Source organism: Diospyros lotus, chromosome 3, assembly GCF_014633365.1.
Source record: "Diospyros lotus cultivar Yz01 chromosome 3, ASM1463336v1, whole genome shotgun sequence".
Taxonomy (NCBI): Eukaryota; Viridiplantae; Streptophyta; class Magnoliopsida; order Ericales; family Ebenaceae; genus Diospyros; species Diospyros lotus.
This window is the reverse complement of record NC_068340.1, coordinates 41,987,807-42,013,896: the sequence shown is the minus strand read 5'-3', so window position 1 is coordinate 42,013,896 and position 26,090 is coordinate 41,987,807. Positions and strand designations below refer to the sequence as shown.

The window sequence follows — 26,090 nt, the reverse complement described above, 5'->3', positions numbered from 1 at the left end:
ACATATAAATAATTTATGATGGTGGTTAACCACTACTAATTATTTATATTATTGTAAATTGGATAGAAAAGAAGTTAAAAAGTGGATAGGAAAGATATTTCATAACAATGTGGATCCTTTATGTAATTTTTTAAAAAAAAGGAGGTCCGTGTAATTAGATGCTAATTCAGTATTTAAAAAATAATATAAATCCGAATGGTTCCGGAACCAAACCCGACCCGATCCAGCCGGCGCCGCCCACATTCGGATCGCATTGAAATCACTTCAAAACTCAGCAGATTCAGCACTCACATCGTCTTCTTCTATCCATCCCGTTCCCCCAACTCAAAACCCTAATTCATCGACGCACCCATACATATTGATATATATGTATATTAGAGAGAGAGGGAGAGAGCGCGAGAGAGTGTGAGAGAGAGAGAGAGAGAGTCTCGTTGCAGAAACTTTCGTATGAACCCTACATCACCAGCGCTCGTACCGCCCCGCTCGGTAGAACACTAGAAAAAGGAGTAGGTCCTCTCTCGGGGGACAAAACAAGCTTGCGAAAATGAGGATTATGATAAAGGGAGGAGTGTGGAAGAACACGGAGGATGAGATCCTGAAGGCGGCGGTTATGAAGTATGGCAAGAACCAGTGGGCTCGTATCTCGTCCCTCCTTGTCCGCAAGTCCGCCAAGCAGTGCAAAGCTCGTTGGTACGAGTGGCTCGATCCTTCCATCAAAAAGGCATGGATTCTGATTTATCTTCGGCCTGTTTCTCCAATTTTTGATTAGTTTGTTTTTCGCTCCCCCCGCCCTTTCGGGCCGATTTACGGTTTACTGTTGTGAAGTTTGCCGGGGAGGGGGCATTGCTTGAAAATTCGAGGATTTTCTTTACGAGGGCTGCTGGGAATGCTATTTGATTGCTAAATGCCAAAAAGAGAAAAAAGGAATGCTTTAAATATAGTATGGTGGGAGGATAAACTTATCTGTTTCTATTAAATTTCTGGGTATGCTGTCTATGTTGGCGCATTGCTGGGAGATATGGAGCTTTTGGTTTTGTGAATGAGCTATGAGATCGCTCTATTTTGGTTATTTAAAAAATTGTGCAACCAAAAGAGGGTGTTGGGGGTCTCTTCTTAGCTAATGAAGCTAAACTCAATAGTCACAAGCCTAAATAACAATAGCAATAACCAGTGCATGAAAGCAGTAAAAAGACCAAGTCATCAATACACTAATGAATTGATATTTATGTGAATATTTTTTTTTTTGAACAAGGGAAAGACCTTGGAACACCAAGATATATTATGGTGTGAGAATCTCAATTTTTTTCCATATCTGTTATCGTGGAACAAGAACTTGCTTTGTAAAACCCACGCTTTCTTTCTGGTTTAATTCTCAAGTCAGCTATGTTTAGCTATGCTGATTATTGCTACTCTATCTGGTGCTGAAGGTAAAGTGTCAGATCCTAAGATCTGAAAATGGAATTTTGGTAGAAACAGAGAGAAATTGGGGAAGAATTAGACTGAGGGGGGGAATAGCAGCAAGAATTAGAGAGATAGAAGGTTCCAGAGAGAGAGAGAGAGAGAGAGAGTTCAAAGAGAGGGAAAGGATTCCATTCATAGCATCAAAATGTCATGACCCCAAGGATAGATTAGTAAATATAATAGTAGGAGTTTACATGCATTATACAATAATTGTAATTTCCTTTTCTTTTTTTCTGTTATAAGGCTTTGTCCTTATCTAATAGGCAGTTAGGCTGTTTTTGTATTGCACATGGGTGCATGTGGGAGGCTGGAGGCTATATATAAGCCACTTGAGGATGAGAGGTTATGCTTTCAATCGATAAACAAGATCTGATTTCTCTCTACAATTCTCTCCCATTCTCCCTCTCATTTCCCTCTACAACTCTCCCTCATTTTTGCTGATTTCTCCCCCTCTTTCATTTCTTCAATTATGATTTCTTCCCCAATTCCAATCACAACCCGAGGTAACTCTAGGAATGTGACTCAAAATTATCCCCATCCTCTTACAATCAGCCTTTTATAGGTAGTTCCATGGCTGTAACAACCGTAGCAGCCATATGCACAACTAACCAATTCATAACAAAATGCACCATTACAATTATACCCTCCTAGTACTAATTACAATTATGCCCTCCTAGTACCCTAGGTTGTGACAATTTTCCCCTGCTTAAAAAAATTATTGTCCCCAAGAAATTACAACAGTTGAGCCACCCGTGGGGATTGATTAAGGAGATCAGGGAGATACTCCTAAGTGGTGTGGTTAGGATGCAAGTGAGACCACTGCACAAGAACTTATGTCAACAGTATCATTCCATGGTAGATGACTTGTTTTTCCAGCACTGCCAGCGGTTCAATCTCTTCTGCCAAGTCTTCAGTTGGTGGGGGTAAATGAGGTGGTCTCCGTTGGGCCAACATATTTCTTTAGGAGGGAGATATGAAAAGTTGGATGGACCAATACATCAGGAGGTAGCTTCAGGCGATAGGCCACTATCCCTATTTTAGCCTCCACTTCGAAAGGCCTGTAACACTTCGGACTCAACTTGGATATAGGGGAAGGTGAGAAGGCATGTTGCTAAAATCATTTCACCCTTAAATACACCATATCTCCTACCTCAAACTCCCTTTTGCTTCTTATACGGTCAGCAATTTGTTTCATCTGGTTCTGAGCCACTGCTAGCTCCTTCTTAATCAATTGCAACACCTACTACTGTTGTTGTAAATAATAATCCACCGCCTTTTCAATGCTAAGAGAGGGTATTATTGCAGGTAGTAGTGGGGTTTTGTATCCAAACAAGGCTTCAAAGGGAGCCCCCTTGAGTGAACTGTGAAAGCTCGAGTTATACCACCATTGGGCAAGAGACAATCACTTGTTCTAGCTCTTAAGCTTGGAGAAACAAATACACCGATGGTAATTTTTCAAGCACTGATTTACCCTTTCGGTCTACCCATCAGTTTCAGGATGATAGGCAATCGACATTTGCAGCTTCACCCCCAAATTTAGGAATAATTCCTGCCAAAAGGTGTTGGTAAAGATCTTGTCCCTATCTGAAATTATGGATAGTGGCAGCCCATGGATTTTCATAACCGAATCTAGCAATAAACATGCCACTTCTTGAGTTGTAACGGGGGGAGGCAAGCTCAAAAAATGTGCGTACTTAGTCAATCTGTCCACTACTATTAAGATGACATTCTTCCCTTCAGATTTGGGTAACCCCTCTATGAAATCCATCAAAATTTGCTCCCAAGCTTGTTCGAGAATAGCCAAGGGTTGCAACAGCCCATGATAGGCAACCTGTTCATGCTTGCAGCATTGGCAAATCTCACAAGCTAGGACAAATGTAGTCACATCCTTCTTAAGTCCCTTCCAATAAAACAATGCTTGTCCTTGAGATAGGTGACCCTTAACCTCGAGTGTCCTCCCAACGGAGAACTATGCAAGGACTGCAAAATCTGCTCCTTTAACTGGTCATCATTCCTTTAAACCTCAATAATCCTGTTGAGAGATTATACCCCAGTTTACTATCAGGTTGGATAGCTTACCGTGCGGCAAGAGTCTTGGCCCATTCTGATTTTTCATAGCTATCTGAAATCTCCGTCACCCAATCAGGAACTATGACAAAAATGGCTTGGCAGCTACCTTCCTCTTCTCTTATTGATCAAGCATCTGCCACTATATTCTCCTTACCTTTTATGTATTGAATCACATAATCTAATCCTAGCAACTTGGTGACCCCTTTCTTTTTGCAATTGGGTATGTAAGCGTTGCTGTAGCAAAGAACTTAAGGCTCTCGTAATCCATCCTTATTACAAATGGGTGTCCTTCCAAGTAATACCTCCACTTTTCTACTGCACTGCAAGCAACTCTTTATCGTATATACTTAGCCCCGAATGCTTAGGAGCTAAGGTCTGGCTAAGGTAAGCCAATGGCCTTCCTTCTTGCACCAGCACCACCCCTACCCCCACCCCACATGCATCAGTTTCTAGGATAAATGGCTTTGAAATATCAAGTAAAGCCAATAGGGGTGCCTTCATCATGGCTCTCTTCAATGCTTGGAAAGCCTCCTCCACTTTCGGATTCCATTGAAAACTGTCCTTTTTAAGCAACTCTGTTAGAGGCTTGCTCATGATCCCGTAATTTCTAACAAACCTCCTGTAATAACCCGTAAAGTCCAAAAAACCCCGCAACTCCTTCATTGTTTTTGGCCTTGGCCATTCCACCGTTAGAGGACTGCCTTGTAGCAAAAGTACACTTCGATAGCTTTACATACAATTGATTGAATCTAAGAATTTTAAATGCTGTCCTCAAATGGTCTAAATGTTGTTCAATGGTGGGGTTGTAAATGAGGATACCATAAAAAAAGACAAGGATGAATTTCCTCAAATAGGGTTCAAATATATGGTTCATTAGGGATTGGAAAGTGATAAGTGCGTTGGTCAATGCAAAGGACATGACCGTGAACTCATAAAGACCTTAATGGGTCCTAAAAGCGGTTTTGAAAATATCAATGGGGTTCATCCTACTTTGATGATACCCAACCCTCTAGTCTAGCTTTGAAAAAATAGTGGTTGAGGTTAGTTCATCAAGTAAATCTTTAATGATGGGAATAGGAAATTTATTCTTTTATGGTTAGGGCATTAAGCTGGCAGTAATCTACACAAAAAAACGCCATGTCCCATCTTTTTTCTTAATGAGTAGGATTGTGTCACATTCCTAGGGTTAGCTAGGATTGTGATAGGAATTAGGAGAGAAATCAGAATTGTAGTAAGGGGGAAATTAGTAGAAAGAGGGAGAGATATTGAGAGAAAGGGGGAGAAACATGAGGGAGATTGGAGAGAAATTTTAGAGAGAGAATTAGAGTTTATTTCATTCAATTCAAGCATGCCTTCCATCCTCTCTAGCTGTGGCTTATATAGTCTCTAGCATTGCACATGCACACATGTGCAGTTACAACAGTGACTTTAACTGCCTATAGCCAAAACAAATAGCTATAACAGAAAGAAGAAAGGAAATTACAAAGTATAGTAATGCATGTAAGCTAAATACTATTATATTTCCTACTCTATCATTGGGGATCCTCAGGGTCATGACAGACTGTAGAAGCAAAAGGGCTTTGGTTGGGTTGGATAATCGATTTGGCTAGCATTTCTTTGACTAATTTCTCTATTTCAACTTTTTGGTTAGGTGAATACCTGTAAGACCTAATGTTTACAGGTTCGGGGTTGGGCTTTAAGTGGATAGAATGGTTAAGGAATCGGTTAGGGGGTATAGTAGAGGGTTTAGCAAATATATCCTTAAATTCAATCAAAAGTGATTGTAAAGAGTCATTGAAAGGTACCTCTGAGACAGTGAGTGCTACAGAACCACTTGCAGGTTTAAGGTGTTCATTGGCCCTTCCTTCCTGACTGTCATTTTCTAGCTCAACTGCATATACCGAATATAGTTGAGCCTCCATATTTTCCTCTTGCTAGAGCATCTTCCTTGTGGAAATTGTTGGGAGGCCGAGCTGCCAAGCTAATGGAAGGTCGAGCTGCCGAGCTAATGGTCGAGTTGCCCAGCTACTAAGCTCGTTATCATCTGATTTATTCTCTGTGATTTATCTTGATTTATATTACTGTTATATCTTATCTTTCTCTTTTATTAGATTTGTTTGTATTTAAGGTTGTTGTAATCTAGTTCTAAAAAGTAGGAATCTAATCTCTAAATTTTAAGAGAATTCTTAGGATCCACTGTGTATATATTTGTGGCATTCTCAAGGGAATATAAACGAAGTATTATTCTTTCAAAAGAAGATTTCTTCATGGTATCAGAGCAGAAATTATTTCCTCCTATTATCAAACCCTAAGTAGCCAGTTGCTGCAATGACCAGCCACCTCTTAATCTCCTTTCTTCCTTCTACCTGATAGTACCAGAATTCTTCTACAATGGCTAGCAACGATAGTAAGTCTACCCAGATTATTCTCGCATCAAGCAACAACGTTGTAACCATGGATAATAACAGCATGATTGCTATTATGGGACACAAGCTCAGCGGTCAGAATTATTTTCAATGGTCACAATCAGTGTTGATGTTCATATGCGGTAAGGGCAAAGACGACTACTTGACCGGAGCCATAGCCAAACTAGAAGAAGAGGAACCAAGATACAGAGGTTGGAAGACAGAAAATAACATGCTGATGTCTTGGCTCATCAATTCTATGACGAATGAAATAAGTGAGAATTTCCTTCTTTATGATACCGCGCAAGAAATTTGGGAGGCTGCTAAGGAAGCCTATTCCCATATCGAAAATACTTTGGAGTTATTCGACATAGAAAGCGTGCTTGATGACCTAAGGCAAGGTGATTCCCATGTCACACAATACTTTAATTCCTTAAACAAATATTGGCTTCAATTGGATAAGTATGATACTATCCAATGGAAGTGCACAGAAGTTTCAACAAAATACAAAAGTATTGTGGAAAAGAAGAGGTTGTACATATTTTTCATCGGTTTGAATAAAAACCTAGATGTTGTACGTGGGAGAATTCTTGGAACAAAGCCCTTGCTAAGTCTTAGAGAGGCCTTTGCTAAAGTTCGAAGGGAAGAGAGCTGGATGAAGATTATGCTCAAGTCTACAAGTCCAACCTTGGAACAATCGGCTCTAATCACCCGAGGAAGAAGAAGGGCAGACCTTGGTGTGATCATTGTCACAAGACAGGACACACTAAGGATACTTGTTGGGAAATTCATGGTAAGCCACCTGATTGGAAGCCAACCCATGAAAGGAAGAGTAGAGGTGCTTTAGCTTCCACGGAGGAAACCACAACAGCCTCATCAGCTTCATCACCTAATCTGTTCAGTAAGGAACAGATGGAATGGCTTCAAACTATGTTAGAAATGACCCAATTTTCTTAGCCCTCTAACTTGGCATATGGTTCCATAGCCCTTAAAGGTAAATCATCTCATGTTTTAACTGCCAAAAGTGAGTTTTCTGTTGTATGGATTGTTGATTCAGGGGTTTCTGATCACATGACTGGAGAATCTAATATACTAACTAATTTTCAACCCTACAAGCAAGATTGGGTGGTAAGGATTGTTGATGGTTCACTATCAAAGGTAGCGGGAATTGGAATGGTGGCAGTTTCAGATGATTTAACCCTAAAATCAGTTCTCTTGGTGCCAAATTTAGACTGCAACTTAATATCAATGAGCAAGTTATCTACTGATTGTAATTGTGTGGTTAAATTCTCACAAAATTTGTGTAAATTTCAAGATCGTAGTTCGGGGAGGACGATTGGCAGTGCTGAAGCATGTTCGGGCCTCTACATCCTTAAAAAGACTTCTTCTAGCACTAAAGTCATTCAATCCAACAACTGTTCTTCTCTTAAACCAGTTGTTTATTTATTTAATTTTCATTCCAATCAGTGTTCTAAAACGCGCTAGGCGTTAGTCGGGCGCCCGACTGGGGCCTAGCGCCTAGGCGGGGCCTAGAAATTTTTATTTATTTATTTTAAACATTTTGATGTTATTTTTAAGTAAATTAAAGTTGAAACAAGTGAAATAATGAAATTAAGCTTGAGAATATAAATTGTTGTTTGCCAAGAACCAACAATAGCAAGATGTAGCAACAAGAAGTTGTTATAAATATTAAATAACATTAACAAATATTAAAATATAAATAACATTTAACTTGTTTGCTCACAAGTTACAAATATTAAAATATTTAAAACAATAATAAATATTTAAATAACAAATTCACACATTAATAAATATTAACATAAATAATAAATTAACTAACAAAAATAAAAAAAAAGGCAAGGCTACAGCAAGCTCTTGCTGCTTGCTTATTGCTTACCTCAGGGTGAGGAAGACGAGAGAGAGAGCTGGAAGACAGAGTGCAATGAAGGTCGGCGGAGACAGCGGTGGCAGCGTGAGACGAAAAGGCTAACAGAAATGGAAAGCGGCGACGGCAACTTCGCAAGAGACGTGTTGTAAATCACTTGTATTAGATTAGCTTGTATATCTTTAGGGAGTCGGTTTTGTCTTTCTGCTGTTAAGGTTGTTTGTATATCACTTGTTTTATTCTAGAAGGTTTGTTTCTAGAATGGTTAGTTAGCAAGTTAGTTAGTTGTAACTGTCGATAGATTGTTTTTGATAGCATTCTGTTACCGCCTCTATGTTGTATAAATAGAGGTCGGGTGTTAGCTTTAGAGGTATGCTTTTATTCTGTCTTGGGAAGAGAGAAAGAGAGGAGTATGCGCTGGTTTATACCGAAATACTTAGAGAGTATATCTTTGTAGTTTGGTAGGGAAAACTCTCAGCAGTTCTGTGTATAAGGCTGGAGAGATAGATTAGTGCATGTAATCCTTTCCAAGTTCATTCAAGATAGTGAAGATAAAAGCGTCTAAGGGCAATCTGGATGTAGGTCTTGCAAAAGGCCGAACCAGGATAAAATTCTTGGTGTTCTTGATTGTATAGTTGTTGATCTGTTCTTTGATTTACCGAAAATCGTGTGTGTGTTTCGAGTGAGTGATTCAGGGAGTGTTTCGGTTGTGATTTTAGAGTGTTATTGAGTGATTCGGAGCTAGGGATTATTCCAACAAGACGACAGTGGCGTGCGACGAGAGAGGCTTTGACAGAAAGGGCAATCGGCGACGGCGACTCGACAAGAGACAGTCGGCGGTGGTGTGCAAGAGAGAGAAGGGGAAATCGACAAGGTAAGGGGAAACAAAAACCCTAATCGGCCAGGCGGTTCACGCGGTTAGGCGACCGCCTTGGTCGACTAGGCGTCGCCCGGTACCGATTAGCCGGGTTGGCGCCTAAGGGGGTCGATTAGGCCATAATCGCTGTGGTTTGTGTCCGCCTAGGCCGAGTTTTCGAACACTGTTTCCAATAATGGTGCTATCATGTTATGACACTATAGATTAGGTCATCATAATTTTGTTTATCTTCAGAAATTGTTTCCCTCATTGTTCAAGAATAAAGATCCTCATTTGTTACAATGTGAAATCTGTCAATTCTCTAAACATATACGAAACACTTATCCCAGCCAAGTTTATACTCAATCTTCGCCTTTCTCTTTGATTCATAGCGATGTGTGGGGGCCTTCTAGGGTTAGAAACATTACTGGGGCTCGTTGGTTCATAACATTTATTGATGATTATACTCTCTTAACGTGGGTATTTCTTATGAAAGAAAAATCTGAAGCCGGTTCTATCTTTCAAACTTTTCATTCAACGGTGCAAAGACAATTCAATGCCAAAATTCAGATCTTGAGAACAGATAATGGCAAAGAATACTTCAATTCTATCCTTGGTCATTATCTTTCCTAACAAGGCATAGTACACCAAAGCACTTGTGTTGATACCCCCAACAAAATGGGGTTGTAGAATAAAAGAACCGACACTTATTAGAAGTTGCGAGATCCCTATTGTTCGCTACAAATGTTCCTTCTCATTTTTGGGGTGAGGCTATTCTAACAGCCACCTATTTAATCAATAGAATGCCCTCACGCATCCTAAAGCATTAAACTCCTTGTCAACTTCTTCTTACTTCCTTTCCTCACACACAGATCCTTTCACATCTTCCCCTCAAAATTTTTGATTTTTATGCATTTGTTCATGTGCATAATCATATGAGAAGCAAGCTTGAGCCTCGGTCTCTCAAATGCATATTTCTAGGCTACTCTCCTCATCAAAAAGGGTATAAATGCTAATCTCCTTAACTTCAAAAATTCTTTACCTTTATGGATGTTACATTTATTGAAAATCAACTCTATTATCACAAAACTGATATTGAGGGGGAGAACACTCAAGATACTTCCTTAGAATATCAGTTTTGGGATTCTATTGACTGCCAAGAACTTGAGGAGACCGAGGAACCTGAATCTAACACCTCTACCAGCCCATTCTCCTTCTCCTAACAAGGAATTTCCTGCCTCTACTATCACTGAACTGCAGGTTTACTCTAGAAGACAGTCCAAACCTACGGAGAATGAGGCTCCAACATGCCCTGAGACTGTTCAAGAGGCTGAGTCGAAATCACTGGTAGAAAGAGGTAGAAATACAGTTGGTGAGGATACTTTTACTGTTTCCATTGATGATGAGGATTTACATTGGCCTATTGCCTTGAGGAAGGGTGTGAGAGCATGCACAAAACATCCTCTACAAAATTATATCTCATACAAGGGTCTCTCACCAAAATTCAGTGTGTTTGTTTCAAATGTAGATAAAGTGCAGGTTCCTAACAATATCCAAGAGGCTCTTCAGCACCCTAGATGGAAGGAGGCTGTTCTTGAGGAAATCAAGGCTTTGGAAAAGAATGAAACGTGGGATATCATTGATTTGCCTCTCGAAAAAAACGTTGTGGGCTGCAAGTGGGTTTTCACGGTAAAATATAGGGAGGATGGAGAGATTGACAGATTCAAGGCTCGGTTAGTGGCAAAGGGCTTCATCCAAGCTTATGATATTGATTACCAAGAAATATTTGCTCCTGTGACAAAGTTGAATACCATCAGAGTTCTGATGTCCCTAGCAACAAATTTGGATTGGCCTCTACATCAGTTAGATGTGAAGAATGCTTTCTTAAATGGAGATCTAGAAGAGAAAGTTTACATGGAGATTCCCCATGGATTTGAGACTAAACTTACAAAGAACAAAGTTTGCAAGCTAAGGAGATCACTCTATGGACTTAAACAATCCCCAAGAGCCTAGTTTGAGAGGTTTACTAGGGCAGTCAAGAAGTATGGATTTAATCAGTGCCAAACTGACCACACCTTATTCATCAAACGGTCGTTGGAAGGTAAATTGACTATTCTCATTGTATATGTGGATGATATCATTGTTACAGGGGATGACATTATTGAAATCAAAAGCCTTAAAGAAGTACTTGCAAGAGAATTTGAGATCAAAGACCTAGGGAATTTGAGATACTTCTTAGGCATGGAGGTTGCAAGGTCCAAAGAGGGAATTTCAGTCACACAAAGGAAGTATATCCTGGATCTCCTTAAGGAAACAAGAATGTTGGGTTGTAAACCAGCTGAAACTCCTATGGAATCTAATAGGATACTGCTAATCGAAAGAACTACAAGGCTGGAAATTAACAAAATGAAAAGAAAGTGGACATTCGAGAGGTCCACGCTCTCCCTCTATATTCACCAGAAAATTCCTCCCCTTCTGCTCTATTTGCTTCTCTATTTATAGGAATATGTTGCTCACATGCCCCCCTCTCTTTGCTCTTCCCATTCTACCCCTTAACAGAATTTGTTATCTGCACATGCAACAATTCTCCCATTTCAATATCCCTATTATGCCCTTAATGTTATGGGCTGCCTATCAATACTCCCCCCACGGAACTCACCTTGTCCTCAAGGTGAAAATCAAGGAAACTCTTGTAGGGTTCCTAGGTGGTCCAGGACCAACTTGGGCTTGGAGTATGTGAATCTTGTCTTCAATTTGCTGAGCCATTTCCATGATATTCTTGAGGCCCAAGGGCCTCAACACCCTGATTTCCACCTGGATCTCTGGTTTGAGCCCATTAACAAAGTGTCCCTCCAAAATTGCTTCGGGCATCTCTTCAATGGGTGATGCTAGAGTCTCAAAGTAAATCCGATAGTCTCGGACCATTCCCCACTGTCAAAGGGCCAAGAACCGCTCCTCCACAGTCCCTTCTTGGGTGGACCTGAATCGGCTCCTCAGCAGCCCTTTAAGCTCCTCCCAATTTCTTACTTGCCGCCTCCTTTGCTCCCATTGAAACCACGACAGAGCCCCTCCTTCAAAGCATAAGGCTGCCGACTCTAACTTCTCTGCATCGGTCAGCTGGTTTATTGTGAAGTAGCGCTTAGCCCTGAAGACCCAGCCATCTTGATCATCTCCCTTAAAGATGGGCATTTCCAGGCGCCTCCCACGGTACTCCTGCCTTCTGACTCCATCAACCTAGTCGCCCCCTTCGCCACTTCTCCCTCCAACCGCTGGCGACCTCCCTTAACAAGGACGGACCTGCAGGTTGGTCTTCCCCTTCCTCTCTCTCTCTTGCTCATCCCATCGCGCCATTAATAGGTTGAATCGTTCCATCATCTCCGCCATGCTCTTTTCGATATTTTGCACCCTCAGAACTTCAGCCATCACCAATTCTAGACCCTCCTGTAAACCTGCCATACATCCCTCAAGCTCACCCACTCTTTCAGAAACAGTCCTCCCCATGGATTGATCGCTCTAATACCAAATGATAGGATACAATAATCGAAAGAACTACAAGGCTGGAAATTAACAAAATGAAAAGAAAATGGACATTCGAGAGGTCCACACTCTCCCTCTATATTCACCAGAAAATTCCTCTTCTTCTACTCTATTTGCTTCTCTATTTATAGGAATTTGTTGCTCACATGCCCCCTTCTCTTTGCTCTTCCCATTCTATCCCTTAACAGAATTTGTTATCTACACATGCAATAATTCTCCCATTTCAATATCCCTATTCTGCCCTTAATGTTATGGGCTGCCTATCAGAATCTAAAGCAAAATTGGACACTAGCGAAGAAAATAATCCAGTTGACAAAGGAAGGTATCAAAGATTAGTAGGAAAGCTTATATATCTATCACATACCAGGCCAGATATTAGATTTTTTGTTAGCATTGTAAGTCAATTCATGAATGATCCCAAAGAGGAGCACTTGGAAGCAGTTTACCGCATCCTAAGGTACTTAAAATCAACTCCAGGCAAGGGGTTAATGTTCAGAAAAACAACAAATCGAGGAATCACAATCTATACAGATGCTGATTGGGCTGGTTCAATTCTTGATAGAAGGTCAACTTTAGGGTATTGTTCATTTGTATGGGGAAATCTAGTGACTTGGCGCAGCAAGAAGCAGTTGGTTGTATCTATAAGTAGTGCAGAGGCCGAATTTAGAGCAATGGCTCATGGATTTTGTGAAGGAATATGGCAGAAAAGACTACTCTAAGAGTTGAAAATAGATACAAAAGAACCAGTACAGGTGTTGTGTGACAACCAATCTGCCATCAGCATTGCTAAAAATCCAGTTCATCATGACCGAACTAAACATATGGAGATTGACAGACACTTTATCAAAGAAAAATTGGAAGAGGGAGTATTCAAGCTGATCTACACTCCTACTAGTAACCAAGTGGCTGACATTCTCACTAAAGCTCTATCTAGAAGAATATTCGATGAATTGAGTTGCAAGCTTGGCTTGAATAACATATTCAGCCCAGCTTGAGAGGGAGTGTGGAAATTGTTGGAAGACTGAGCTGTCGAGCTGATGAGGCCGAGCTGAGGGAAGGCTGAGCTGTCAAGCTAATGGCTGAGTTGCCAAGCTACTAAGCTCGTTATCATCTAATTTATTCATTGTGATTTATCTTGATTTATCTTGTTGTTATATCTTATCTTTCCCTTTTATTAGATTTGTTTGTATTTAAGATTTGTATTTAAGGTTGTTGTAATCTAGTCCTAAAAAGTAGAAATCTGATCTCTAAAATATAGGATAATTCTTTGGATCCATTGCGTATATATTTGTGGCATTCTCAAGGGAATAATATACGAAGGATTATTCTTTCAAAAAGAGATTTCTTCACTATATAAATTTAATATTATCTACTCTAATTTATCTATATCTACTAGACTCCTTCTTTAGCTAAAAGTCTTCTTGTCTTCCGCTCTTTAGTTCTGTCCAACACTCCCCCTCAAGCTGGTGAATAAATGCAAGTCATTCTCAGCTTACCAATTAACTCTTCAAAACTCGATCTTGCAACTACCTTTGTGAGAACATCTGCTATTTGGTTTTTTGTAGGAATATAGAATAAACTGATCCCTCTTTCTTTTTTCTCCCTCTTTATAAAACTTCGGTCTATCCTCACTTGCTTCATCCGGTCATGCTGCACTGGATTCTTTACAATGCTGATAGTCGATTTGCTTTCACTATAAACCCTGGTTGGTTGAGTTAAGGGTATCTCTAGATCTTCCATCAGTCTTTCCAACCAAATTACTTCACAAATTCCATGAGCTATGGCTGGAATTCAGCTTCAGCACTGCTGCAAGCCACCACTGATTGTTTTTTACTCTTCCACGTTACCACATTCCCCCATAGCTTAGTACAATAGCCTGAGGTTGACCTGCTATCCTCACGAGATCCTGTCCAGTTAGCATCCGCATAGCCTTCTATCCCTCTTTCATTGGTCTTCCGGAATAATAGGCTTTTTCTAGGTGTTCCTTTTAAATACCTAAGAACATGAAACACTACTTGTAAGTGTTTTTGAGTAGGAGAATGCATATACTGACTTACTACACTGACTGCATAGGCTATGTCGGGTCTTGTTAGGGACAAATATATGAGCCTTCCAACCAATCTTTGGTATCTTTCTTTGTTTACAGGAATATCCTTTCCTTCCTCATCATTTTTCCAGCCCTTCTCTAAGGGAGTTTCAACTGGCCTGCATCTCATCATACCTGTATCCTTTAGTAAATCTAAAGTATACTTTCGTTGTGAGATGAAAAAGCCTTCCTTGCTCCTAGCAACCTCCATTCCTAGGAAATATCTCATGATTCCTAGGTCTTTTACCTCAAATTCTGCCCTTAATTGCTATTTTAAGCTCTTAATTTCTTGCAAATCATTTCTTGTCACAATAATATCATCAACATACACGATTAATATAACTTTCTTTCCTCTTGCCGTGTGTTTTATAAACAAGGTATGATCAGCTTGCCCTTGCTTATTTCCTACCAGGTTTAGAGTCATACTAAACTTCTTGAACTATGCTCGTGGGGATTGTTTAAGTCCACACAAAGATTTCTTCAGCCTACACATTGTATCATAACCAGAACCTTGTTCAAAACCAGGAGGCATCTTCATGTAAATATCCTCATCCAAGTCACCATTTAAAAAGACATTTTTAATGTCAAATTGAAACAGGGGCTAGCCCAAATTAACAACAAGAGAGACTAGTGCCCGAATAAAGTTAAGCTTTGCCACTAGAGCAAAGGTTTCTTCATAATCAATCCCATAGGTTTGTGTGAAACATTGGGTTACCAACCTGGCCTTGTATCGTTCCACACTTCCATCAGCATTATGCTTCACTGAAAAATCCCATCTGCACCCTACTACTTTCTGGTTCGTAGGTAATGTAACAACGTCCTAAGTATTGTTTTTTATAAGAGCATTCATTTCCTCCATTACATCGTTCTTCCATTTGGGATCACTCATAGCTTCTTGAACATTTTTTGGTACTTGAATGCTGTCAATTTGTGCCACAAAACCTTTGAATTGGGGAGACAATTTAGAATAAGACAGACGATTAATCATAGGGTACTTTACACATGATCTTACCCCCTTCCTTAGAGCAATTGGCATAGCCCAATCAAGATCATCTTGGCCACTAGCAGGCTGGTCAGTTTCTATCTCATCCTTTTTCAAGTTGTCCTCTGATGGACCAGTTTCTGGAAGTGATGACTGGCAATGTTTAGGCTAAGGATGTCTTGAATAGACCAATAAAGGATCATCAGCCCTTAAGTCAAGCGGTAGATTATCAACACCAGAACATGACATGGGTTTAGGAAAGATGGCTGCATTAGGCATAAGGGAAGAAGAAGAGTAAGAAGGGGAAGAAGATTGAGATTGTTGTGCCAGGATGTTCTCAGGTGGTAATTCTCCCCCTTGAGAGCATATTGGCAAAAGATGATCAATGTAGAGTAATTGGGAAGGAGAGGGCTGATTGACAGTAGGATGACTAGATGATTGGTAAAAGGAGAGATATTCATAAAATGTAGCATCGGTGTCACAAAGATCTTCCGAGTGTTAGGACAATAACACTTATAACTTTTTTGGGAAGGAGAATACCCAATAAAAATGCATTTGATGGCCTTTGGGTTAAGTTTGGTACGGGAAAGACTGTGGTTGAGTATGTACACAACATAGCCAAAGATCTTAGGAGAAATAGAATTAGGGAACACAATTTTTGGGAAGGACTAACAAAGAAGATCAAGAGGAGTCTTAAAACCCAAGGGTTTGGAGGGGAGGCGGTTAATTAAATAAGCTGTTGTAAGCACAGCTTCTCCCCAGTAGAAATAGGAAACATTGGTAGTAAACATCATTGCTCGGGCCACCTCTAAGATGTGCCTATTTTTCCTTTTTGCAATGCCATTCTATTGTGACATATAAGGACATGAGCTTTGATGATAAATACTATGTTCAGAGAGATAGTTTGTAAGGTCATGAGAGAAATATTCTTAACCATTATTTGTTTGAAGGATGTGAATGGAGGTTTGAAACATATTCAAGATGAGTTTATGAAATTTCTTGAAGATAAAATTGGTTTCTGTTTTTTTTTTTTTTTTTTGCATTAGGTAGACCCAACAAGCCCTAGTGTGATCATCAATAAATGTAATAAACCATCGAGAACCAGAAATATTTGGGTGTTTAGATGGTCCCTAAATATCGTTGTGAATTAAATGGAAAGGAGTAGATGGTTTATAGGATTGAATAGGATGAGAGGCCTGGGTTTGTTTTGCTCACATGCAAAATTCTGATTTTTATTGATGAAAAACTAAGGGTACAAAAACTGTAAGTAGGGAAAACCTGGATGTCCTAATCTTTTATGTCATAAAAGAATTTTGGCATTAGTAGTGACTATTAAACCAGCCTTATTTGCTACAAAAACTGAGGTATCCTTTACTAAGTAGTATAAGCCGTCTCTTGCCCTAGCATTGCCAATCATCCTCTCCGAGGCTTGGTCCTGAAACAAGCAATAGGATGGAAAGAAAGTGACGTGACAGTTCATATCTCGAGTAATCTTATGGATTGATAATAAGTTACATTGTAAACCAGGGACATGCAGGACTGATTTCAACTTTAGTCCAGAAATTCAAATAGTCCCAAACCCCATAACAAGAGAAGTAGTTCCATCGGCTATAGAGATCTTAATGGAGGTAGTACATGGTATATATTCTGTCATGTAAGAGCCTGAACTAGCCATATGATCGGATGCACCAGTGTCTACTATCCAAACGGAAGCCTTTTTGAAACTAAAGAGTAGGAAAAATTACCTTGAATTACAGTAGATGCCTTAGGAAGACTGGAGGATGTTGTACCTTGGTTAAGGAGCCTATACAAGGCTTGAATATGATCCTCGATTAGGTTTAATGGAACTCACGAGAGGAGTTTATATACAGCTTAGGATCCTATTCTTCCTCCTAGAAAATAGGAGAAGATTTAGAATATCTATCTCCTAAAAAATAGAAAACCTCTCTCCTAAAACTTAGGAATTAAATCCAACTTTACAACAAGATTTACACTATATAAATTTAATATTATCTACTCTAATTTATCTATATCTACTGGACTCCTTCTTTAGCTAAAAGTCTTCTTGTCTTCGACTCCCTAACAATGGGGCCTTAGGAATCGAGTTTCCCTTCTATACTGCCTAGTTAACAGCCTTGTAACTTCCTTCGCCACCAATCTGAGGATTGTTCACCCCATAGTTCTTCAGTGACATCTTGCGCTTCTTAAAAATCGCTTCTAGAGCTAACTCTTGAAGCTGAGCTTTCTCTACAGCTTGTTTGACGGTGGTTGGTGTCACGACCCCAAGGATATATTAGTAATACATGTCATGTGTTTTCTTTATTAGTTGTATTTTCTGTTGTTGTTGTTAGCGTCTTCAATTGTAAGCCTATAAATAGGCTGGAGTAATTAGAGGAAGGGAGCTTAATGAATGATTTGAATTCTCTTATTTTCCTTCTCCCAATTCTCCTAGTTCTCTCTCCCGTCTTTCTCTCTTCTTCCTCAACTCTGTCTGTTTTGTTCTTTTCCTCCCTTTCTACTCTATCTTCCTTTAATTCTTACCAAATTCCTTCCTAGACCCTAGGGAAATCCTAGGGTCGTAACAACTAGTTGCATCACCTTAACTAACGGTCTTACTTCATCAGTCAAGCCATTGATAAAACTAGACACGAAATAAGGTTCATCTAAGGTTGGACGAGAAAGGACTAATAACTATCTCAACTCTTCAAACCCGATCAAATAATCATCCACGTCACCCTCTTGTTTTAATTTGTTAAATTCTTCTACCACATCTGCCATTGATCTTTCCCCAAACTGAGTACAGAATTCTTCTACAAATTAATGCCAATTCAATTCGATTCTTCCGCTACTCCACCCTTGGTACCAAGCGCCCGCCACATCTTTAAGATATGCGGTTGCCAGGTTTACCTTTTGGCCTTCAACCACTCGGTTGAAGTGGAAGAACCGCTCACAATGCTATATCCACCAACACGGTTTGTCTCCTTCAAATGCTGGAATTTCCAACCTAGGCATTGGGGTGTTGTTTTGATTGGCTTGAACTCCCTTAGTTGATGTCCCTGGACTAAATTCTGATCGCTCCTTTGCTTCCTGAGGATCAAAAGCATGAGGACGAATTCCCCCTCTAGCTAAAATTAGCTCTGTAGCTGACCTCGGGGGGAAATCGGCAGGCAAACTTGCGTTGGGCATCCTCGGAAACATGCTTAGGACAGTGCTCAGTTGCTGGCCGAACCCAAAAAATTCCTCCCTAAAGCCAAAGACATCTTCTCGCATGTCAATCATCTCAGCCCTAATGTTTCTCTCCATCGTCAACATCATATCTCAGGTGGTTGAATTCTCGTCTCTGCCACGACTCACCTCCTCGAGTTTGGCGAAGCCCGAGTTCCATCTTCTCAAGTCTACCTTCCAACTGATCCTGCGTTTGACGAAGCCCACTCTCCGTCTCGAATCAGTCCTCTAGTTGTTTCAATCTCATTCCTTTCGCCATGCCTCACCTTGAATCCTTCCTCTGTTTCCGTCGTTAACCTATAATCGCAATGGGTACGACCACGACACCGAATCCTTCCTCTGTTTCGGCCATTAATATCTGGCCGCAATGGGTACAATCGCAACACCACTCCCAATCCAATTTGCGATCACTTCGGATTCCAAAATCGCCAGAACCCATTGCTACTCCAAATCGTGACACCCACTCCCGAGTCCAAATCGCAACACCCACTCCGAGTCCAATCGCCAGAAGCCCATTGAATTGCGATCACTTCGGATCCCAATTGCAATTGCCTTGATTTGACAATTTCTTCCGGACCCACTTCCTTACTCGCCGAAATCTCGGCTCGGCCACCAAAGACCATTGGGCTGTGAGATCAAATTGTCAAATCCTAAGATCTAACAATGGAATTTTGGTAGAAATAGAGAGAAATTGGGGTAGAATTAGACTAAGGGGGGAAAAAGTAGCAAGAATTAGAGAGATAGAAGGTTCGAGAGAGAGGGAAAGGATTCCATTCATAGCATCAAAATTATCCCCATCCTCTTACAATCAGCCTTTTATAGGCAGTTCCATGGCTGTAACAACTGTAGCAGCCATATGCACGGCTAACCAATTCATAATCGAATGCACTATTACAATTATACCCTCTTAGTACCAATTACAATTACACCCTCCTAGTACGTTAGGGTCGTGACATAAAGCTTTTTTGCAATTGACTAAGTAGGGGTTTTGGGGGAGGAATCTGTTTCACAATAATGTTAAAATGTGGATCCACTTTTTGGTTCCTTGGTTGTTGATTGATTGTAGGGGAAGAAATACATAAGATTGAAAATCATATTTACTCCTAGTACATTTGTCCTTAACCAAACAAAGCACTATATAGTTTACTTTCCCATTTTGCTTTGAGAAAGAAAGTTGATACTTGGCTTATCTGCAAAAAGGAAGTTGATGGCTTTGAGAGTGTTATTTGCTGATTCTTTTCTGTTCTTTTCTCTCACTTTATGCTGCTGTGGACTATAGGATGTTAGTTGACTGTTCTGACATGTATTCATCTTCTAAGTTCTAGTCCACACCACTATGCAAACAACTTTTTTGTACACAAGGAAACTAATAAGTTGATATTTATTATAGACTGAATGGACCAGAGAAGAAGATGAGAAATTGCTTCATCTTGCCAAGCTCATGCCCACACAATGGAGGACAATTGCACCAATAGTTGGTCGTACTCCATCTCAATGCCTTGAGCGTTATGAAAAGCTCCTTGATGCAGCCTGTGCTAAGGATGAGAAATATGAAGCAGGTGATGATCCACGGAAATTGCGTCCTGGAGAGATTGATCCAAACCCTGAATCGAAGCCTGCACGTCCAGATCCTGTTGATATGGATGAGGATGAGAAGGAAATGCTTTCGGAAGCACGAGCTCGGCTAGCCAACACTAGAGGTAAGAAGGCAAAACGGAAAGCCAGGGAGAAGCAACTTGAAGAGGCCAGGAGACTTGCTTCTTTGCAGAAACGGAGAGAACTAAAGGCAGCTGGAATTGATACTAGGCAAAGGAAGAGGAAGAGAAAGGGGATTGACTATAATGCTGAAATCCCTTTTGAAAAGAGGCCCCCTCCAGGCTTTTATGATGTCATTGATGAAGATCGACCAGTGGAACAACCTAAATTCCCTACCACCATTGAAGAACTTGAGGGTGAAAAGAGAATGGATAAGGAAGCACGATTAAGAAAGCAGGATATTGCAAGGAATAAAATTGCACAGAGGCAGGATGCTCCATCAGCAATACTCCAGGCAAATAAACTCAATGATCCAGAAACAGTTCGGAGGAGGTCAAAGCTGATGCTTCCTGCACCACAAATTTCAGACCATGAGCTGGAGGAAATTGCAAAGATGGGTTATGCTAGTGATCTCATTGCAGGGAGTGAGGAACTTGCAGAAGGGAGTGTTGCAACACGTGCTCTTATTACAAATTATTCCCAGACACCACGGCAAGGAATGACCCCACTACGAACTCCGCAAAGAACACCTGCAGGTAAAGGTGATGCCATTATGATGGAAGCAGAAAACCTGGCAAGGTTGAGAGAATCCCAGACACCATTGCTGGGAGGAGAAAATCCAGAATTGCATCCTTCAGATTTTTCTGGGGTCACTCCTAAGAAAAGAGAGGTCCAAACGCCAAACCCTATGTTGACTCCCTCAGCAACTCCTGCTGGTGCGGGCATGACACCAAGACTTGGCATGACTCCATCAAAGGATGCCTATTCTTTTGGTATGACTCCAAAAGGAACTCCGATGAGGGATGAACTTCGCATTAATGAGGACATAGATATGCATGATAGTTCTAAACTTGACCTTCAAAGGAAAGCTGATTTGAGAAGGAACTTACGCTCTGGTTTGGGCAACCTTCCACAGCCCAAGAACGAGTACCAGATAGTTATCCAACCAGTCCCTGAAGATAATGAAGAACCTGAGGAGAAGATGGAAGAAGATATGTCTGACAGGATGGCAAGAGAGAGAGCTGAGGAAGAAGCAAGACAACAAGCATTGCTAAAGAAGCGATCAAAAGTATTGCAGAGGGAGCTTCCCAGACCTCCTGCTGCATCACTTGAACTAATAAAAAATTCTTTGATAAGAACTGATGAAGACAAGAGCTCCTTTGTTCCACCAACTTTAATTGAACAGGCTGATGAAATGATAAGGAAAGAGCTGCTATCCTTACTGGAACATGATAATGCAAAGTATCCACTTGATGAAAAAGTGGACAAGGAGAAAAGGAAAGGAGTCAAGCGATCTGCAAATGGTAAGGCTGTTTCTGTCCCTGTGATTGAAGACTTTGGAGAAGATGAGCTGAAGGAGGTATGCTTTTGCTACATCTCTCCTCGACTGATGCCCTAACTTGTTTTACTGTCTACATGATTCTATGTTCTGTAACACTGTTCTAACATTTTAAGCATCTTAGTTGATTCACAATACCAATTTGTATACAAAATGAATTGGTATTCTTTTACATAATGTTATAACATTTGGTAAGTCTGTTTCAATAGAATGCTGAATGTATCACTGTAAACTAGGCTCCAAAATTTCAACAAGCCTTCCATGGAAAGAGATAAAGAAAAATACCTTTGAAAGTCTCTGTCCCAAACAAGGAAATTTCTCATCCACTATGTGGATTTTGTAATGCTGAAGGCTCTTAAGAGGAGCTTAATTTTTCCCACAGGTCTTATGCAATCACTGTGCTCCACTTGTCAGAGATAAGTACCAACATTAAACCATTGCTGTCTATTTACACTGCAGTCCCATATGGCTCTGGGAAAAGCCTCTCTAACATGTATCTAGGCAGGCCATGAATTATTGCTGACACGTTACTTTCTCCCTTTACCAACTTTAAATCTAATAAGATAGCAAAACTTTTCCCTCACCTGCATAATGCACTCCATAACCCAACTTCATGATGATCCCTATTATCACTGCAACCAATCATCTGCCTCTCAAACATACTCTCCACGATCACCTTCTCCACAGTTATCTCCGTTTGTCGCAAACCTCCACATCCTCTTCCCAGCAAGGCCCTGTTGTTATAATCCTTTTTGAGCACAAAATGCTCTTGCCTTTTATTACCTCATCCCTCCAGCTATAATGGTATGATAAGACATTAATGACATTTTATTTTGTTTTTGCAGTCCGGTTACTTAATTAAGGAAGAGGCACATTTTCTTTGTGCAGCAATGGGGCATGAGAATGAGTCCCTTGATGAGTTCATTGAAGCACATAAAACATGCTTGAATGATATTATGTACTTTCCCACACGTAATGCTTATGGACTATCTAGTGTTGCTGGAAACATGGAGAAGCTTGCTGCATTGCAGAATGAATTTGAGAATGTAAAGAAAAGGATGGATGATGATACTAAGAAGGCACAACGCCTTGAGCAGAAGATAAAACTTCTTACTAATGGTTATCAGGTATGAAGAGAAACCTGTTGTTGATTTTAATAATGACCAATCTCAGCTCTCTTTCTGTTAAAACATCATGGTAAATTTACTTGAAATTGGCAATTTAGGAAAATTTTACTTTGTTAATATCTTTTTGGTTTTTGCGTTTGTGTGGATTTGTTTGTTACATCTGCACAGCATGCTTTACTACTAATTTTTTCGTTGTCATTTTGTTTCTTATTCATCCATATGTTCCTTGAAGAATTTTATAAGTTGGCGTCCTTTGCAATCTTTTAGAAGGTTTTGAAATACCTTTGATTTTCTTTAACAAAAAGACTTGTTTAATTAGGTTGGGTCAATGCTTGTATGGAAATGTTGTTGCTTGTTGTGACTGCTATGAGGCAATCAAAGAGATCTTATATTCAACGTATGCAATGCTACTTTTATAATTGCCGAACTTAACAAGAGAGAGTTTTAACTTTTTTTGTTCTTTTTCTCTTTCTCTTTACACGCATGGGAAATAAATCATGTTTGTTAGATAATTGTATTTAGTGTAAACACAAATTTAATTTCCTACATAAATTTTGTTGCTGTTTCTCCAATGAGTTTATTCATACAAGCTGTACTAGGTTCTAATAGATGAAAATTCTGTATTATCAGATGCGAGCTGTAAAACTTTGGTCACAAATCGAGGCGACCTTTAAGCAGATGGACACTGCAGGAACAGAACTTGAATGCTTCCAAACTTTACAAAAGCAAGAGCACCTAGCAGCATCACATAGAATCAATTGTCTTTGGGAAGAAGTTCAAAAGCAGAAGGAGCTTGAGCGAACCTTACAGAAACGCTATGGCGATCTAATAGCAGAGCAAGAAAGGACCCACAGCCTCATGAATGCTTACAGAGCGCAAGAAGAAATTGCAGCAAAGAATCATGCTCTTGAGTTAGCCGACAAAGCCAATATCCCTAGCTCTGAAACTCATGAGCCTGTTAGCGCCACTGATGTGCTTGAAAACTGCATGCCAATTGACCTATCTCATGATGATAATACTAGACAAGAGATGGATTCTGCTCAAGAACAAGCTCAAGCAAGCCCAGATGTCATGGATGTTGGTGCAGTGGTTGAGAATGCAACTACTGTCATGGACGCAAGCCCATCTAAGACCAAGCCTTCTGCTGCTGAGTTTGCAAGATCAGAAAGTAATGGTTATGAAGGTTCTGTTTCTGCTGATGCTACTGAGCTTAACAGTGTGGATGAAAATCATTCTAGTGGCTTTCCAGTTCAGAATCCTCCCATCGCATCGGATGGTAATTCTGGTGTTACTGAAGGAGAGGATGTCAAGATGGCTGATGAGTCATCCAATGGCATTATTAGCGAGGATTTAATTAGTGCACACGTTTCTGAGGAGGATTTAGCTGCTAAGAATCAACAGAACATTGTTGAAGAGGGAACCCAGGATGCGTCATCTCGGCCAGAAGATACTGTTGTAGAAAATGCTAGAGATGATAGTGCCGATGAGCAACACACTCAAGTTCCTAGCAATATGGAGGATGGTGGTCCAATGACGAATGATGTAAATATGAATGATGCATAAGATTCTTGCTGCTAGAAAGTACAGGATCGCGCGTGGAAGGACCCGTGTTGTCTGTCATTGGTTTGCTTTTTGTTTTCTAGGTGTGCTGATCGGGGGCAGCTGGAGTCGCCATTTACAATCTCCTTGGACTCCTTTTTTGTTCTGCAGGTTTGTAATGTGAGAATGAGAAAACCCAAATCTTAACATGTCTGTGGTATGAATTCCATTCCATAATGGAGGAATTTTATGGCACGTTCTCTTTGAAGGCAAATAAGACTTTCTTGTACCATGCCCATTTCACTGAGATTTGAAACATTTGTATTTATTCTCTGCCTTATTCTGTGTTCTTTCTGAATGGGTTTATTCTTTGACAGGCCCACAGTGCAATGCCTTCTGATCCTGGTCGGTCATCCCCGCTTCTTTGGTATTGTCAGGCTTTTTAAAGCGTAATTGTTTTTCGTTAGGTAGTGTTTGGGCAAGAACAATTTTATATTACTGTTTACGTCACAATTATTTCTCTTTCCCTTCGTGGGATGGCTATCTCTGACCACCACCCTTGTTATTGAAATTGAAGTAGTTTGCCAAACACTGACTTTTCTTCTTCTTCTTCTTCTTCTTCCCAAACTGTAATATAACGTAACCGAGTCAAGCAGCCGGACAGGCTTCCTTTCCTGGAAGCCTTCTGCCCAACTTTCCTCTAAGCTTCCTAGTTTTGTTTCCTAACCATTATTTATCCAAAGGCCAATGATTACTTTTAAAGTATGAAAATTTTGGCACTCAATTTGATATTTTGAGTGAAGTTTTGCATTGATGTTTCATATATTTATATTGATATATAAAATTCTAATATATAACATTATTTAAAATATTAAATTAAATATTTAAATAATATTTTTAATTTCTAAATCACATGTTGGAAAGTTGTTGGATCAGTCAGTTTCGGGATAAATTACACCAAAGGTCACAAAATTTTGACTTCCTTTTTAATTTGGTTACTAAACTTTAATTCCTTGTAAAATGATAATAAAATTTTAAAATATTTTATAATATGGTCACTAAAGTGATTTTTGGATAATTTTTAACTAAAATCGTTGACTTGGCAATGGCCACATCATCGCTACATCATTGCCACGTCAGCAATTTCGGCTAAGAACTATAAAAAAATCACTTTAGTGATCGCATTGCAAAACATTTTAAAATTTTGCAATGAATTAAAGTTTAGTGAACAAATTGAAAAGAAGGCCAAAGTTTTGTGACTTTTGGTGTGATTTACCCGTCACTTTTGCTTGAACTTTTGCTTGATTATTTATTTCATATCAAATCGTGATTAAATTATATTTAAAATTAAATAAAGACTCACATTTAAGAACATTTATATTTAACTTATTAAGTTTGATTATTTACTTCATATTAAATTGTGATTAAATTATGTTTAAAATTAAACACAAAAATCCGTTTTTTAAGAACATTTATCTCCAACTTCTTAGGTATTATTAGCCTCTTTGGAGAAAGAATACCAAAACAGTATCAAATGGAAGCTAGGAAAAAGCCAGCCCATTCAAACGACGGTTGCGCAATTAACTAAAGTTTGTATTGTATTCGTATTGAGTATTTCATAATTATTTTGCAAATCATACAAATGTTTTGTATTAATATATATATTTAAAACACCCATATCTCCTCACCACCATTTGTCAAGAACTTATTGATGATGATGAACAAACACTAATTTGGGATTTGGAACTAAACTGTTCTGATTTGATGAATAAACTGGTTGAATATCTGTTAGATTAGTAAACTGGGTACGTACGCATGCGTGC

The 26,090-nt window shown here is 39.7% G+C and overlaps 1 protein-coding gene across 1 annotated transcript; it reads left to right on the top strand.

Annotated features, from left to right (window-relative positions):
- The first annotated feature begins 286 nt into the window (after positions 1–286).
- Positions 287–24,617, top strand: LOC127797182 (cell division cycle 5-like protein). Its single transcript, XM_052329805.1, has 4 exons — positions 287–721; positions 19,898–21,622; positions 22,447–22,728; positions 23,359–24,617. Exons 1-4 carry the CDS (start codon positions 545–547, stop codon positions 24,289–24,291), a joined length of 3,117 nt encoding a protein of 1,038 aa, XP_052185765.1. The 5' UTR covers positions 287–544; the 3' UTR covers positions 24,292–24,617.
- Positions 24,618–26,090: the final 1,473 nt, after the last annotated feature.

Coding starts and splice junctions, on each gene's coding strand:
- LOC127797182 (XM_052329805.1), top strand. CDS start 545: ATGAGGATTATGATAAAGGGAGGAGTGTGGAAGAACACGGAGGATGAG. Junction 722..19,897: donor TCGATCCTTCCATCAAAAAG/GCATGGATTCTG, acceptor TATTTATTATAG/ACTGAATGGACCAGAGAAGA. Junction 21,623..22,446: donor GAGAAGATGAGCTGAAGGAG/GTATGCTTTTGC, acceptor TTGTTTTTGCAG/TCCGGTTACTTAATTAAGGA.